Consider the following 18,352-nt stretch of genomic DNA (forward strand, 5'->3'; position numbering starts at 1 on the left):
CACAATATCACTCATGTTTCTTAGTGACATTGCCTCTGAAACTGGAGCTAATATAGCCATCAAGACTAGTAGCGACACCCTTATCCTTGGTGAATATGCCTAATCCCCCTTTAGAGCTGTCCCAAGGGCATTTTTTGAAACTTCTTTGCATAGCAAATGTGGCTTACTTTCCAGACTTTGTGCAGTGGCTTTTGCTTCTTCCACTGTGGATCTACTGTCTCCATGCACTTGTCAGTCAAATTCCCCTAGTAGCATCTGTACATTGTTTAAGGGGTCTTCAGGCAGTATTCATTGCATGTGGTGTGAGTGACATGCAAAAGGGAACCCAAAACAATGGTCCATTACTTCTATCTTCTTCAGTTACATTTGTAATAAAAGCATCCTTTTTAAAATGCCTAAATGGCCTTGGTCCTTTATACCTGAAGGAGTGCTTCCACCCCCATCTTTCAGCCCTGACACTGAGATCCAGTGCCAAGGGCCTTCTGGTGGTTCCCTCATTGCGAGAAGTGAGGTTACAGGGAACCAGACAGAGGGCCTTATCGGTAGTGGCACCCGCCCTGTGGAACGCCCTCCCTTCAGATGTGAAGGAAATAAGCAGCTATCTTATCTTTAAAAGACATCAGAAGGCAGCCCTATTTAGGGAAGTTTTTAATATTTAATGCTGTATTGTTTTTAACACTCGATTGGGAGCTGCCAAGAGTGACTGGGGAAACTCAGCCGGATGGGCGGGATATAAATAAATAAATTATTTATTATTATTATTATTATTATTATTATTATTATTATTATTATTTGCCACTAAAATCCACAAGACTTTTGTAACAAATTGTTACATGGTTATGCACAATGAGGACAGCCAGAGCTGCCTCAGTCATTGGGGGTGGGGTGAGGCTGCCACCTCTGGTAACAGAAGTCTCCAATGTGTCATCCCCATGAGTACGCCGCCGCCTCCACGGGAGAAGTGGCGCTGGCAACAGTGCCACCGTTGAGCGAGATGATGCTGATTTCTTGCAAGGTTATCGGTGAAATCACACAAGATATTGTGACATGTGATGATATCGGGGAGATCTCATTGGAAATTGACACAATCTTGCCCAGAATTGCTGCAGAGGTGGCAGGGTGGGTGGTGCAGGCAGCAGCGGCAGGGTAGCATGGCTCTTCCCATTTTGCTTCAAGCAGTGAAATGGAGACAGCTGATGGGGCAGTGATGGAATGCACCCACCACAAACAACCTGCATGGATGAAGCACTCCTCTCAAGGGCTGTCATAGAAGATGGAGCACACTTATTTTCCTTTCCTCCAAAAGACAGGACTAGAAGCTACTTGTGGAATTTTCAGGGAAGCAGGTTTCAGCTCAGCATTGGGAGAAACATCCGAACTGGTAAGAGCTATTTGAAATCCAGCCTCACACCCAGTCCAATATTTTGACAAACGATGCCTAGACATTCATTGTAGGCGGCAGAGGGGGGAGGATCCATTTTGATTCCCCCCCAAAATGCAGGTCTCAAAATATGTGAAATAAATTTGCAGTCCTTATTTTCACTCTAATTTCTTAGTATGCGAACACATTTTGAGTATAATATACTCTTTGTCAGAGACAATAGCCATGTCTTATCTCCTGAATGAAGAGTTTCTTTTTGAGGGGGAGAGCACAGGGGATGGAACAGGTCCTCTTTCAGGAAACAAGGCGTGACTATTGTTTTTGACAAAGGGTATATCACACTCAGAGCTCATTAGGAGTATTTAGAAACTGGAGTGCAGATGAAGCACCATTTATATCCAGGGAGCTTGTCTGAGATTGATACTGCTGCCCTCCTTTCCCCCCATGGTGTATGACCGCTTTTTAGGGTCAGTGGGAAGGTAAACGGTGTTTCCGTGCGCTGTTCTGGTTTCACCAGAAGCGGCTTAGTCATGCTGGCCACATGACCCGGAAGCTGTCTGCGGACAAATGCCGGCTCCCTCGGCCAATAAAGCGAGATGGGCACCGCAACCCCATAGTTGTCCACGACTGGACCTAACGGTCAGGGGTCCCTTTACCTAGAGATGTGTGGGAACTTGGTGTTGGAATTCCTGAGTTGAAGCACCATGGTGCAGGTGACAAAGGATTAAACCCTGGTCTCCCCACATTGCAGTTGTGATGTAAACTGCGCCATGGTGAGGCCTTAGTCGACACGCCTCTTCTTAAAGAAAAAAATCTGAAAAGGAAGTATGTCAGAAGCTCCAAACACTGAGCATCCATAACTCATCCCATTTGAATCTTGTTCAAGTAGTACCTCTAGCTTGGAGGTAAATTTGGAAAATCACGTACGGAGAGAGGCACATCCACACTGACAAATAGTGAGAAAAGAAACGGCATTGTCATGCTTCATTGAGAAGAAAGGGGCGTTTCAGAAGAACATTCAACTCCTTTCTCCCTAGGTCTTTTACAGTCGTACGCATGTTTTATGCAATCTCATGCATGTCTACTCAGAAGAAAGCTCCACTGAGTTAATGTGTACCAGAAGTGTTGCCAACATGGTGCCTATGGGCACAGTGATGCCCTTGAGATCTTCCCCTGGTGAGGGTGGTTACCTTTTTCTTCCCTGAAAAGTACATAAGTGTGGTAGAAGAATGAGCGACACTTTCCCCTATTTCCTCTTTCACTTCTATGTGCTTTCTTATGGATTGGATTCTACTAGAGCCGACTTTTGCCCGAATTCATTGGCACACTTTCCCCACTTCTTGTCTCCCAGGGGCTGGCTGAACTGGGGTTGAGGAGCAAACAGAGAACTGGCCTTCGTGGCATTCACTCTGAAGCCCAAATGTGCTCACAGGTGCAAAAAGGCTGGTATCCCCTTCCTTGCGTCTCTTCACTTGGCCTTTTCTATCATGGGTCATCAGCCTGTGGACTATGATAGTTCAGAAATAGTTCAGAGAGACTCTGTTTGCCATCAGTGGGTGGTTGGTTTCACTTGTGCTGGCCCACCTCCAGCCTGAGGAACCTTCAGAAGGGAGGTGCTGCCCTGGACATTATGTGTATGTTTATTTTAATGAGATGAATAGAGTGAAAGATTATGAGTCATGGGGGTGTGGAGAGAGTGTGTGTGAACTGAGCAAAGTTTACTTTTTTGGTTGCTATTTTGTTAATGTTGAAATTGTTTTATAGATTATAAATGCTGTGTTGATTTGTTAATTATATAATATGACTTTGGCTTTAATTGTGATGTTTAGCTTATTTTTTAGTCGTTGCTTTGTTAAGAGTGTTTCATGGATTGTACTTGTTTCACTGATGACAGATAGCTCAGTTGGTAGAGCATGAGGCTCTTGATCTCAGGTTGTGGGTTTGAGCCCCACGTTGGGTGAAAGATTCCTGTATTGTGGGGGGTTGGACTAGATGGCCCTTCTAACTCTAGGAGTCTATGATTCTAATTATTCTGTGTGATTTATGCTGTATTTGTCATGTTCTATTATGTTCTATCATGTTATTATAATTCGCTGTTTGTAAGCCGCTTTGGGATTCATTTAAATGAAGAGCGGAATAGAAATAAAATCAGTCAATCAAAACCAAATGGCATGTCAGCAAGCAGGGACCTGCCTGCAATATTCATGGTGATAGGCAGTAAAGAGGTGCCTTGCATTTTCTAGTGGTGGTGGTGGTGGTTAAGCCATTGCAAGGAGTGTAACATTTTATAATGTTGTGCTTTGATTTGTTTATTGTAACTGCTACTTTATGAATGGGCATATTAATATCCTATTACCTGCCTAAAGCCTTTGGGCATGGATAGAGTGAAAAATCTAAATTAATAAATCTGTGTATTCATATGGCAAACTAACCAGCCAATATGAAAATGAGATTTCCTGCATAGTTTATTTCCTCCTTTCTTAATCGTCTGCCAAGATTCTTTCCGTTCTTAAATATGAGATATAACAGGACAGTAAAAAAAAATAAAAATGCTTTAATTCAATTTGATGATTATAGTGAATGAGTGATAAGATATTTGATCAGATAATACACTTTCCTAAGTGCTGTGGTCTTTTGATTGCTTTCTGTTTCGTATAGTTCAGTCATAAAGTCAGATAAATTAGAGATGGGGGTGTGGGAAAACCTTATCCTTTATCCAGTTAATTCTTTTTATGGTACTGGAAATTGAGACAGAGCACTTGAAATCTTTTCTCGCTCTATATCTCCCAGCCAATGCATTTTCAACCATTTCTTTTGGGAGAAACATCCGTATTTTCAAGGAACCTAAAGACAGACCAGATGCTTCTTGATAACTACCAACATTTTTCCTCATACTGTTTCTTCCGTGTACACTTTTCTTTTGGCTCAGTGTTTTAGTATCTTGGTTGTTGAATATTTATACATGGTCACTGTCAAACTCATGTAGTTTCTTAATCCATTAGCTATATTCAAGGCAGGCCCAAGATACTTCACTTCTTCCAGTGAAGGATGAGTAGGTGGTTTCCCCCTATTCTACATACAGAAGCTGATCCAACTGCAACTGCCAGTTGACTGTTACTCTGAAACTAGTGATGGGACATCATCCTCTGCTGTGCCCAAGGGCACCAGACTAGTTTAAGAGTGCACAGGGCCTGCTTCTTGGCTTCTGCTGCCTGAAGTGGCTGCTTCACTCTTAATGGTAGGCTGCTTCACCACTTAATGGTAGGACCAACCCTAGCTACATTTAGGGTCATCAAATTTGTCATAGGGAACCATGCAACGGGAACACAGGAAACTACCTATAATGAGTCAGGCCACGGCCCATCTAGCTAGTATTGTCTCCTAGTGTGGGTGATTCGACCCATCTCACCACCTGAGGCAAAGCGGGAATTGCCACCTCCTGGCCTGCTGAGCTGCATGCACCCCATTTCTGCCATCACCACTGCTCCCTGGCTCTTACCAAACTCAGGGGGAGCCGGGGAGCTGATCGGCTCCCACCACCAGGGGTGTGGAAGACAAGTAGCAAAGCCACATGCTGAAACGCCTCCCTCTTAGTCCCAACCAGCATGGCAAGTGGTCAGGGGTGATGGGAGATTGGCAAGATCAACATCTCGGAAGACCACAGGTTCCCTATCCCTGATCTACAACCACTGATAGTGACTCCCCAGGGTTTCCAACAGGGCATCATGATGATGCTCTTTGCCCCAGTTATCCCAGGCAACATGGGTGTTTTCATTTTATTTGCTATATGCAAACCATTGTTTATATGTAGACCTTTCACTGAAATGAATAGAGGAATCCTTGCCCTTAAAGGGGAACCATTTGGGTAAGCATTGGAGCTCTCATGCTCATAGCTACTACTGAACAAGGGCTTTTGAAGTCATTGGGTGCCCACCATGGATCTATGGCTATCTTTTCCCAGCCTCATAGCTGACTAAGTATAGTAGGGGTTTGTTTTTGCCATTCTTTGGGCCATTAACATAATAATCTAGTGAGTTTACTAGCAAACATGTTATTTTATGTTTGATTTTCCTGCATGCCTCAAATGACGTTTTCTTTTCCAAAAATAAATCTTACTCATGTTTATATAGCTTCTTTGTATTTTTCCCTTTGGTTAGAGTTGCTGCAGTCACAAAAAGCCTTCACCTGCTTCGAAGTACATTTACTTTCATTTTAATAAAAAGGAGAAGTAATCGGCAGAGTTGTAAAGGCTCCAGAATTAAAAATTTAAAAAGTGGAGGACTGTCAGTTGTTACTACTCAATGCTTTGGAGTCTCGGGAACCCCTATCTGTCTGGTTGTAAACAAAGGGATTATCCAGAGTTTGATGCCTTTGTGAAATCTGATAATCTGACTGCTGATGGTACCCAAATACCATCCTAGAAGAGGCCTTGCCTGTGACAAATGTATAGGTCACCCAGAGCAGTCTGTGGGACATAAACAGATTTTGCTTCTAATATTTCCTTTCAAGATACTGAGAAAATTTTTAGATTCAAAGCCTGTAGCCAGATCCCACAGATGCCATTAAGCAGGAACTATAACTGATTCAATCACTGTTGCTAAAAGCTATCTCAGAGAGTAATTCTGAATCCAAAGGAATCTTGTGATAGGGGCAGGTTCTCCTTTTAAATGACTATATTGAAAATGGTTTCATAATTAAAAAGACAGAAAATTATTTTAAGATTTATTGTGTCAGATATATGGATCTACTCCATGTTGAAAGTAGGCTTGAGTTACAACTGATGTGAGAAAGAAAATATTTATTTAAAACTTTGTAATATTTTTCTAGGGTTCCAGACCTTGTAAGAGTTGCTTTTCTAAAAGGCCCAACCAGTGTCTTTAAGGTGTTCACTTTTGATGAGCGGGAAAAGATGGCTTGATTGATGTGCATTTGGTCCACTTACCTACTTTAAATCCTACCTTTAAATTTTTAATTTGCTTCTAGTAGTTCCTTTATTTTTCATATTATGGAAGCATGTATTCTGTGTGGGGCTGCCTCTCATATTTGGTAGACCAGCAGGGCAGTTTTCCTTGCATTTTCCACAACTTGGACATCTAGGGCAGATGGGAAACCTGTGCCCCTCCAAGGATGGGGAAAAATTACATTTGGTCTTCATCTTTATGTGAATTGACTTAATTCTCATTTCCAGCACTACTACATGTATTGAAAATCCTTCAGATTTCACACTCCTTAGAATTTTATGAGACAGTTATTGGATCGTAGAACATACACATTACAAATACAATTCAGAAGGTGTACATTTAAATAAATTATATATTTTTAGATTCTGAATTTTTGTACTGATTAGTTCATCCTTACTCCATATATTGCTGGGCCCCATCTTCCACTATCTCTAAGCATTTGCTATGCTTCTGGGGAAGATGATAGTTGGAGTCCACCAGCAACATCTAAAAGGCTCCAGGTTTCCTAAACTAGGAAGATAGCCCTTGACTCAGATCTGCCTTGCTATAGCCTCCGATTCAATCAAACACACCAAACACTCGCTCTTACATGCTGTTCAAATGGTAACTCACAAAATTGCCTTTCATGTTAAATTGCCAGGTTTATCCCAGCTACTTAATCTTAATCCCACGCTCAGTAAACAAACCAACATGGTGGGTTCATTTTATTCCCAACACATTTCCCTTCACTACCAGGTTACTCATTACCATCAGCACCTGAATGCAATAAGCAGGCAACTTATCAATTCAAACCATGAGGACTGTGTAGAGACAATTAAGGTAGCCAGGTGACATAGAGTTTATTTCCTAGAGTTCCTATAAATGATGACAGATACATAAACACCAAGTCCTTCTATTTTCTGGTTTAATTACAGTATATTTATTATTTCTGTATATTGCTCCTCACATTTAAGCCCATGTAGACCTATTAAAAAGCATTTCCAGGAAAATATTGCAGGGACCTTTCAGAGTACCATACGTATAAAATGCAAGGAAATGATGGGGTTGTCTAGGAACTACATTAGACCATTAGTGCATAATGCCGTAATATGTTTTAATGAGCACTTGAGTAAATGCATAAGCATTAGCATGGAAGTTCTGTTAGAAGCAATAGCAATAATTATGAAGTTTCCATTTTAAATTCAGAATAATTGCATTTAGGGATGTCCAATAAAAGTATTTGCTGTAATGTAGTTCAGAGAAAATAAACATGGTACAACAGAAAGGGAAGAATCTCACTGATGTGAGTATCTGGATTCTCACAGACTTCAAATCACATTGGAACTCTGTATGCCTGTTCAGCAAGAGCTGTATGCTCAGTACAGAACAATTATGATAGCAAGGAATAATACAATTGTAGAGTTGGAAGGGACCCCAAGGGAAATATATGTTGACATTTAACATGTACTGTTACATGATTTATGTAACTTATAAAGCACTTTACCAAAGTTGTTGAATTGGTCTTCTAAAACTTCACAAAAAGATTTGGGAGAAAATTTGTTTTTGTATCATGGTGGGAACCTCCCTTTTTTAGCTGAAAAATAGCACCCAAATCTACACACATGCACACATCCAAACACATTCTGATCTCAAGAAGAATGATTCCAACAAAGCCAATTATAATTATTTGACTATTGTATCCAGCAGCATGGTGATTCAGCATATATCCTAGCCAGACGTGGCTGTATGAAACAACACACAACACAAAGCTATATAAGAGTGAGGGCAATGCTACCTGCTCTCAGTTTGACTGAGAGAACACATTCATCCCATATAGCTCCTCCCTGAACATGTTTTGTAGCAGGTAAGTTTTCCATTAGAACATCCCATCACCATTTTGACTAAGCCCTAATTTTATATATCGGGGAGGGTGTGTGGCTCAGTGGTAGAACATCTGCTTTGCATGCAGAAGATCCCAGGTTCAATCCCTGGCATCTCCTGATCTCCAGGTAAGGCTGGGAGACAATCCTGTTCGAAACCCTGGAGAGCCACTGCTGGTTAGCATAGACAATGCTGAGTTATATTGACCACTGGTCTGATTCGATGTAAGGCAGCTTCCTATGTTCCATTAAGGCTGTAATTCTAACCCCATGTACTTATTATTTTATTATTTATTAGATTTGTCAGTTGCATTATCTTGCCTAGGGCAACCCAAAGCAGCTTACAAACAAACAGACAATTAACCCCACATAGATACAGTCAAACCAAGGGGAGAGAGAAATACATTAAAAACACCCTGCCCACTTCTAAAAGGCCACAGATAGTTAAAGCCCAAAGGCCTGGATATAGAGGAGAGTTTTTGTCTGGCACCTAAAGATATGTATGTAGTGAAGGCGCCAGGTGAACCTCCCTAGGAAGAGCATTTCACAAACAGGGAGCCATTGCAGAAAAGGGCTGCTCTCATGTTGCCACCCTCTAGACCTCTCATGGACTTCTTTGTTGGCTTTTAACTTCACCAGTCTTCATTATCTCCTTTTCCCCCACTCTGCAACAGCCCAGCTATGGCTGCAAGCCTACACACATAATGTGAGAGGAACGAAATGGGACTTGCTCTTTGGTTAAACATACAAAAGGGCTGGACCACATCCTTTTCTTTACAAAACGTGTGTGTTGTGTCTCAACAGCCAGAAAGGCAGTGGGGTCCTCTACAACAGAACCTTGCCAGGTCGAGAAATAGAGGGTATGGGCATTTCAAAGTCTTGCGACTAAGCCCCATTGAATTCAATAGGACTTACTTCTAACTAAACGTTGTTAGGAATGTGCTGCAGAACAGACATAAACACTTTAATTAGCATGTATTTTCTTTCCCTAAAGTGGTAAAAGGAAAGACTAGCGCTGGAAGGAACAAGGTGCAAAATTCATCATTCCAAATCTGTGTTGGGGACCACGAGAAAATAACTCCTTTAAATGAAACTGGGACTTATATAGGATTAGGCAAGTCACTCTACAACATCATGTGTAGCAGGAACAGGTAAAGGGTTGCCCTACAGGTGTTTTTGGACTCCAGTTCTCAACATGAACTCCAAGTTCAGCAACATCTGAAGTTGCCGGTCCCTGATGCATAGAGTGTGGGGGAATGGGAGGAAGGATGTCAATAGTAGAGAGTTCTACTAATATTAGAAATGTCAGCAGAACTTCAGCTTTCATGATTTTTGTCTATTGCCTTTCAAAGACAGATTTGAAAGTGTAAATTAATCCAAAGACAATTTCACATCCTGACTACAATTAAGAAGGACAGCCATCTGGGGCTCTAATTATTCATCAGGGAAACTTAGACACCCCCTTCCCCTCAGCTATTTTTATGACCCCTTAGACAGTGCGCTATTCAAAACATTTTGGGAGGAGCAAATCTTTTGTGTGTCTTCTGACAACTGCTATTTTTGTCATCATCCCTTTCTTTTTTTACAGTTTGATCCGTGTTGCTTACACACACACACACACACACACACCTCTGCCTGCCCCTTCACTGCCTTTTTGTCCTTGAGACACAATATGCAAATCATTTTTCTCTTGTTTTGAAAGCTATCACAACTCCAGCTTTGCTCCAGTGGGCGGTACCGATGAGATTCGAATAATTTGCCTGATGAATGAGATCCACAATTATTTTTGCTTGACACATCTAACATTTTCAGCTGAGAACACTGATGCTATGCAGAAAACAAACACAAGAACAGTTTCAAATCCAGATTACCATTTTCAAAAAAAAAAAAAAAGTCTGGAGAATCCATCTTCTGTGAACACTACTGTAGTTGTATTAGGCAGAGTCAACACAACTTATGAACAGGGTTGGCTCCAGGTTTGAGTGGGGTCCTGATAGTGCATTCTGGTGCCCCCCCATAAGTGTGTCCACCCACAACTGTGGTCTTTTTCACAGCTGAGATTGGGTTGCCACCAACCATTTCAACTTTCCCACAGTTTCTCAGACTTGGCTACTTCCAGCAGATGAAATGGAGGGTAGGAACAGGCCAAAGTGATTGCCTGCAGTAATGAATGGAGCTGTCCAAGGTGCCAAGTGAGGATGCAGCCCTCTTTATGATTCTCTAAGCCAAATGTAGTCTTACTACCCAGGAATGCGGAAGGGATGTGTTCAACTGGCAAGCTAATGTGAACCTACCAAATTTTATTTCCTGGAACAATGAGCAAACTGAAACATAGCCAGCCTTTGATACTCAGTGCAGTTCGTCAGCCAAAAAATGGCACAAAATCACATATGTTAAGGGAAATTGCATACACAGAAAATATATCCATGGAGATAACATATAGAAGTGTGTTTTGTTAGAAATGTGCATAACATGTATGCATTTTTGTCTGGATTTTTTTAAAAAAAACACACACACAAATTGATGCAGAAAGGGGGCAACTTGAACTTAAGATTGCAAAAATCACAGTCAGTCATCTTTATTATCAGCCATGTACTATGGCCTTCCAGGCACTTGACATCTGCTCTTGCAGTTGTGGGCAGGCACAAAACATGAATTTTCCAAACTCTGCTGAGCCACCATAAAATAATATGAGCTTTCTGGATCAGGCCAGTAGCCCATCTAGTCCAGAATCCTATTCTCACAGTGGCCAACCAGATGCCTGTGCAAACCTGCAAGCTGGACATGAATACAACAGTACTCTGCACACCTGTGACTCCCAGCAAGTGGTATTCAGAGGCATGATGCCTCTAACAGTGGAGGTGGAACATAGCGATCATGGCCAGTAGCCATGTGATAGGCTTGTCCTCCACAAATTTGTCTATAAGATATATAGAATCAAGGAATTGTGGAGCTGGAAGGTTCACCAAGGTCATCTAGTCCAGGCATAGGCAAACTCCGGCCCTCCAGATTTTGGGACTACAATTCCCATCATCCCTAGCTAACAGGACCAGTGGCCAGGGATGATGGGAATTGTAGTCCCAAACATCTAGAGGGCCGGAGTTTGCCTATGCCTGATCTAGTTCATCCCCCTGCAATGCAGGACTCACTGCTTATAGGGACATATGAAGACATAGAGACATAAAGATATTGGCTGCATTCTGCTTAATGGATTGCAAGTTGTGTAGGCCTGTAAGATGATCAGGGCACGTAAACAAAACTGGTATTGTTGTAGAAAGCATTTGTTTTCCCCTTTGATTCTTTTTTCTTTTCTTACATAAGAAGCATTGTAAGTAGTTTGAAAGCGCCTCTGAGTTTACAAGTGCACTTTGATTTGCAGCACAGAAAAAGGAGGCAGCTGGTTAGAAAAATAAGATACAGCCCATTAGGTGTAAGAAGATAGCCATGCATATTTTGCGTGTTATTTGTATAATATCTCTGCTACATACATTATGGAAATGTGAAATCTGCAAAGGCTGCATGGCTCACATAGCATATGAATTCACTTGCATTGCGTACGGGATTGCACAGGGCTTCTGAGCTAGACCAGGATGCAGGTTTTGCCTTTCCCTGGAATAGTATTGAACGGCTTTTGGTGGAACTAGCTGAATTGGGTCTATTTTAAGGCATTGCATATTACTTTCTCTGTCAGCTGTTCTCTGTGGAGATATTTTAATATAACTTGGGTTGATCCTGTAGTTTTCTTTTATCAGATCCTCTGTGTCTCTCCAATCTGAAGTGATCCTTCTCAACTGGGAATGTATTGATTAAAGAATTATTATTAAAGAATGTGAAGGATTTCAGAAAGCACATACATGTTGTACAGTTTGAAACCAAGACAAATCTGGTTAACACAAATTTGTGCCTAAGAAAAAGCTGTAATATGTGTAGGGTTTTTAATGTGAAAAAGTGATCTATCACATTTCTGTATAAAAGAACCGTGGGAGAAGAGGGATCTAGGGCTGAGATTGCATTTGGGGGAAGAGCTTTGCCTCTTCTTCCCAATGTTGTTTTCCTGATGAAAGATCCCATTACTTTCCTTTCCCAAAGCTGCTGTTTTCCATATTGGGGGAAATGTATGGATACACATAAGTTTTCTCTAATGGGGCAAGTAATAGCTTTTGGGAACAGGGTAATTTGCAGCACAAGCCCAATGTATTTACTCAGAAGTAAATCCCATTGTGATCAGTGAGAATTACTCCCTGGTAAATGTGCATAGGATTGCAGCCTAAATCAGAAAAAAATGTCTTGGGGAAAAGGTTACCGGTAACTCTCTTTAAATCACCATGTTTTGATTTTATCACTAAGCAACTGACTAGAGGAAAAGCGAATGGGGTTTCAATAGCACATTTACTTGGGAGAAAGTCCCATTAAAGTCAGTGAGTTTTATTTCCAAGCATGCATGCGTAGGATTGGTCTGTAAATTGTGGAATCATGTAGGACATTCAGAGACTCTTCAGTGTTAATTTTGCTCTCCCTACCACTGTATATGACTTCAGAAAGCATGTTGAAGTTGACAAATTAATGTTAGCCTTATCTTACATTGCCCCTTTGTTTGAAATGGACGATAAATGCTTTATTTAAATTTATGCTGCAGTATTTGTCTGCTTTGGTAACACTGTCCTCTCTCTCTTACGACATGTGGTTTTCAAATGTATCTGCATCTTTTATTCTTAATCAGGCCTCTGTGATTTAAAAGCCTTGCTTTCTTCTGTTTATTCATTCATGTTTCCAGTGTATTTCTGTAGCGATTATCTGCTGAATTCTTTTTCCACTTCCAGAAGAAGGATGCTGTTGCCGTAAACCAGATACTGTGTGAAAACTGTGCAACTGCAAAATACAGAGCTGGTTTGTCTGAAGTTTTCAATAAATATACCATAGACTTTAGAGAGCTCATTATATAAAGACTGGCTAAGATTTAGACCCCACATTACCAGAGCAGTGTGGCTGCCACTTTCCTGGAGCTGTGTCCCATTGTACTCCCACTCAGGTAACACAGGAATAGAAGAACAATATGGAAGGGCAGGGCAGGGCATTGGAGGAATTACATCAGCATTAGAAACCATTTAGTTCTTCCCATATGATCCTATCCCTCTGATGTAGTTCCTCCAATCTGATGCTACCAGAGAGGTGTAGGAAGCAACCATAAGAAAACATCAACCACACTTTGTGGTTTAGTAGGAACTAGGCCTTAGTCAATGCCATTCAAGAACTCATTCAATTCCTTAGCAAAATGAGGTCCATTGAAAGTGTATTGGAAAATTCAAGGACGTTGATCTAGGCTGAAAGTCTGTCCAAACTTAGCTGAGAGTAAGCCCCATTGAACACAGCAAGATTTACTTTTTAGTAAAGCTGCATAGGATTGCACTGGTAGTGACTGCATCTGTTGGCTCAGGGAGTGGGTGGCCCTGCCATGGGTGTTCGCACCTGATAACTGCCCCTCCCATTCCGCCTGCCCACCTTTTGTCATAGCCTCTGTTAATTTTAGTTAGCCTTTCCTGCACCTTCTCCATTCCTACAATACTCTTTTTGAGATGGAGGGGGGATACTGTGCACAGTATTCAAAATGTGGCTGCACAATAGGTTTGTAGAAAGGCATTGCAATACTGGAGGCTGAATTTTCAGTACTATTCCTCAGTGTGGGTTTTGTCTCTTTCTCAGTTGCCATATACTAGGCTGGTATTTTCATTGAACCATCAGCCTCAACATCTCTTTCCTGGGTTAATCCACGAGCTCAGATTTCATCAATGTGTATGTGAACTTTGAATTCTCTGCCGTTGTGTGATTACTTTGCATTTATTTACCCTGAGCCATGTTCCACTTCTTGTTGCCCATCCACCACTTGGAGTGGCACTCCAAGTCTGCCTGAGTTTTCCATTTCTAGAATAACTGGGTATTATCTATAAATTTGGTTACCACGATGGTCATCACTAACTCTGGATCACTTATGAACAAGTTAAACAGCACTGAATACTATGTAAAGTCTCAGGGGGACCCCATGGCTTACTTCCCTCTATTTCAAGAATTTTTCATTGATTCCTATTCTCTGCTTCCTCTTGTTTAATCAATTACTTGTGCCTTCTGATTCCTAGTGTTAAGTTTCTCAGGAACCCTTGCTGATGGCGGTTGAGAAGCTCTACCCTGTGGTCCAAAGTTGGCCCATCACATGTCCTACTTTGGCCCACAAGGCCATTTCCCCCAACCATGGCTACTCTACACCTGGTATCAGGTGAGGGGCAGATAGGGATGCATGTAGATTGGCTGCACAACTGAGCATCCCATGAAGAGCTTGATCATGTATACCAAGGTTTCCCAAACTTGGGTCTCTAGCTATTTTTGGACTACAACTCCCATCATCCCTAACTAGCAGGACCAGTGACCAAGTTTGGGAAACCCTGGTGTAGACAATCCCTGTAGATGAGTAGAGTTGAAGTAACTGCTCATCTCCTGTTGGGCAGTCGGTTCAACCCTGCTGGAATGGCTGTGATCCAAGTATTTACTTGTGTTTTATCTTGTATTTTATTCTCTGAACCATCCTGAGATCTTTTGATGAAGGGCAGTATATACATTTAATTAATTAATTTAATAATAATAATAATAATAATAATAATAAAGCAACCTGGTGTACCATGCCAAAAAGACTTCCCATCTCTTGTTTACCAAATTACCCCATCCACATACTTGATGACACTTTAAAGGAACTCCAAAAGGCTAGTGAGGCAGGACTTCCTTTTCCAGAAGTCATGCTGTGTCTTCCTCAGAAAACTTGTTCTTCTATATGCTTAATAATTCTATCTGTAAAAATGCTGTTCACCACTTTATTCAGATGCTAAGCGGTTGCCCTATATTTTTCTTGATCCTTCTGTATGCAGTTAAAAAACCCAGAAACTGGCATTGTATTGGCTAATTTCCAGTTGTCTAGGAAAAAGGCCAAGTTTAGGGACAAGTTGCATATTTTCATTAGGAAGATCAGGAATTTTATATTTGAGTTATTTAACAAAGCTTGGGTGGTTGCCATCTGAACCAGTGACTTCCTAATTTTTAATTCATTTGCAAAGCTCTAAGACTTCATATCTTGTTATGTCTCTTGAAAAACATGCATGAAGCCCCAGATGCAGGGTATGAAGATTTTAGCATTTTCTGGGCACAGAACCAAAATATTAGGGTAGCATTCCAGCTGTGTGCAAAGCATGGGTCACTTGACTGGAGCACATTTGTGAAAAAGAAAGATGGCAGGCTCACCTCAGTTACCCTCTAATAGTGAAGTGCCCATCCATTTGAAAGTGAAATAGAACCACTTTCAAATATGGTAGTACTTTCTACATGCTGGGGCTAATGGAAGTGGTGGTCCAAAACATCAGGGGCAGCGTCTTGGTGAAGACTGCCTTAGGCTGGTCTAGATGAGTCTTTGGCCAGGTTCAGCAAAACTCTTCTTCTGTGCAATATCTATTTGCCTTGGTTTATGTGGATGTAATCATTGCATGAACTGGTTTAATCATGTGTCTGAATGCCTTCCTGAGCCGGAGACACAAATTTACATTTAGGGTCAAATCTATTATTTGGATAGATTCAAGTTTATGAGAGGTTTTTTTGGGGGGGGGGTTAGGTTTGTTTGTTTTTAGAGACAGACAAGAAAAACAGGGTATTTCAGACGCTTTTGTGTTGATCTTGTTCCTATCTCTCATAATAACCTGGGATCTAGATGCTCTCATCGCAGGTAATCTGAAACAGAGAAGAGGATTCATAGCTGCTGCTCCCTAAAGGAGACCTCTCTCGCCTAGTACTATGAATTTATTTTAGAATAGTAGTATTTTACTGCTTAAAATAAAATCCACTTTGATTAGCCGGGTCTGTTTTTAAACAGTGGAATCATTTTTTTGTTGTTGTCACGCACAGAGAATCAGCTGCTCAAAGGCATTTTCCCCGGCATTCACAAACTCCTGAAACTGGTGGTTCATAATAATGGAAGAGCTTGACCTATCTTTTATTCGTAACGGAAGACGCAGAACTCGTTATAATTAAAGCTCCGCGGTGTTAATTCGCAGCCAGGAGTACTTAGAGAAAGGCGGGGAGAGGAAGGGCTGGGGGAGAGGAGCAGCTTAATATTTCAAGTCTTAAGTGGAGCACTTTGGAGAACGCTGGTGCGCGGAGGACCTCTGCCTCCCTCCCCGTTTCGATTGCAAAAAGCCACACAGAGAGAAATAGTTCCCCAAATATATGGATGGGCAAAAGAAGAAATGGGACAGCTTTCGGCTCCCTGTTTCTCCACACCCCCCTCCTTAAACCCAGACTCCCTTTCGCAGCGACGTCGACTTTGTGCAACTTTGCCACCCAAAGTGACTTCTTAAGGGGAGGGGTGGAGAGAGAGAGAGCGAGAGAGCGGGGTGGGTCTGTCTAAAAACCAGAAGTGACCGAATGGCAGCCTCGGGGAGGCGAGCGCAGAAAGGCAGCGAGAAGCCCCTCTCCCGGGAGCTCGCAGAGGCGGAGGAGACGCGATTGGAGGCGATGGAGCTGGAGGAAAACTCCGCTTAGGTCAGCGCAGCAGTCTCGGCCGCCGCGCGTCCACGCTGCTCAGCCCCAGGCGCCCACTCCGGTCTATGCCGGCTGCTACGGCGACGGCGGCGGCTGCTTCCCTGGCTGCAGCCGGGCGCTGCTCTGCCTTCCTCCTCCGGGGCTCTGGGTTCGCGCAGGCTGCCGCCGCCTCCGCCCCTTGGGCAAGTGGCAGCCCTAAGGCCAGGCAACGTCGTCTCCTAGCGGCCGAGTTGGCGAGCAGACGCCGAGGGAGTGCCTTTCCCCGCCGCCTGGCAGCAGCCGGCGCAGGGAGCTGTCCAACTTTTCAGCAGCAGCAGCAGCAGCAGCCCGGTAGTGGCGCAAGGCGGGCTTGAGCAGGCGAGGCGCGCAGGCAGGCAGCCCCGCCGCCGTTGCTTAGCGAGCGCGCCCGGCGATCAGCGAAGGAGCGCGTCTGCAGCTCGGCAAGCGGCGAGGACAGCGGGTGCGCGGCGCTTCTGTTCGCCTTTTGCCCCGTCGGCGGCGGCGGCCCCAGCATGGAGGCTGAGGAGAGCCGCCCCAGCCTGGTGGAAGCGGCGGAGCCCGGCGGCGGCGGCGGCGGCCCCGGCGACGGGAGCCCGGCGGCGCCCAAGCATTTGTGGCGCCACGAGCACCACTGCCGCTACCAGCTCCGCCAGCAGCACCACTTCCTCGTGCACCAGCCGCAGGCGCCCCAGTGCCCGCCGCCACCGCCTCCCGCGCCGCTGCCGCCGCCGCCCGCCCCTCCTCTCCCTACAGCCGCCCGGGGTCGCGTCGTCGGGGGCAGCGGCGGCGGCGGCAGAGTGAGGCACCGGGGCTATTCGGACACGGAGCGCTACCTGTACAGCCGCGCCATGGACCGCGCGTCCTTCGCCCTGGAGACCGGCCACCGGCCCGGCCTGAAGAAATCCAGGATGTCCTGGCCCTCGTCCTTCCAGGGCTTCAGACGGTACGCGGGAGGGGCGCGGGGAAGGGGCTCTGCGCGCCGAGGGTCATTTCAGCCACCCTCCTCCATCCCACCCCTTCCGACAGGTGAGGGAAGAAGGGAGGAGGATCCTTGGACGGAGCGGGGGGGGGGCGTTAAGTTGTAGAGAGGGCGTTGGGTGTTTGTGAGGGGAAGAATCCCCCCAGGGGAGGGGAGCTTTAAGGGACGGGGGGCAATAGAAAGAGAGCATGGGGCGGGTGCAAGCATGGGAGAGACGGGAAGCCAGGGGTAATTGACAGGGCCGTAGGGGGAGAGGGCACGGGCGGTGGTATCGAGGGGGTCATTGGGGGGAGGTGGGGGGATTTGGGAGGCAGGCAGGAGGAATGATGCCACCGGGGACCGGAGGATGAGGCACAAGAGGGCCGCTGGATGTGGTGCTTGGAGTAGTGGGCACTAGCTTGGGCACTGGATGCGAATTAGGGTAGGGGTCTGGTTGATCTGGGCAATCCTTTGACGTTGTCTGTTGACCCCCAGATCTTTCTTGCCCATAGTAGGCCCAGGCTAAAAGGGGGTGGGGTAGAGGTAAGCGGGGTTGAATCCAAGCAAACTAGTTTCCCTTTGCCTTGCAAGTAAGGCAAGTATCTTTTAAAAGACTCAGGAA

At 44.0% G+C, this 18,352-nt stretch overlaps 1 protein-coding gene across 3 annotated transcripts in view; it reads left to right on the forward strand.

Annotated features, from left to right (window-relative positions):
• The window catches only part of PDE4D (phosphodiesterase 4D), a 650,804-nt gene that overhangs the window by 198,819 nt on the left and 433,633 nt on the right, over window positions 1-18,352 (forward strand). The window contains exon 1 of one of the 3 annotated variants that reach the window (XM_081929702.1): window positions 17,156-17,715. The exons of the other annotated variants lie outside the window; for them this stretch is intronic. Coding sequence (XP_081785828.1) covers window positions 17,285-17,715 — 431 coding nt within the window. The 5' untranslated portion in view covers window positions 17,156-17,284. Of the gene's footprint in view, window positions 1-17,155; window positions 17,716-18,352 lie in introns of those variants that run through there. 3 annotated transcript variants of the gene reach the window in all.

The sequence above is a fragment of the Podarcis melisellensis genome, assembly GCF_964234715.1.
Source record: "Podarcis melisellensis genome assembly, chromosome: 11".
In the NCBI taxonomy this organism is placed as follows: domain Eukaryota; kingdom Metazoa; phylum Chordata; class Lepidosauria; order Squamata; family Lacertidae; genus Podarcis; species Podarcis melisellensis.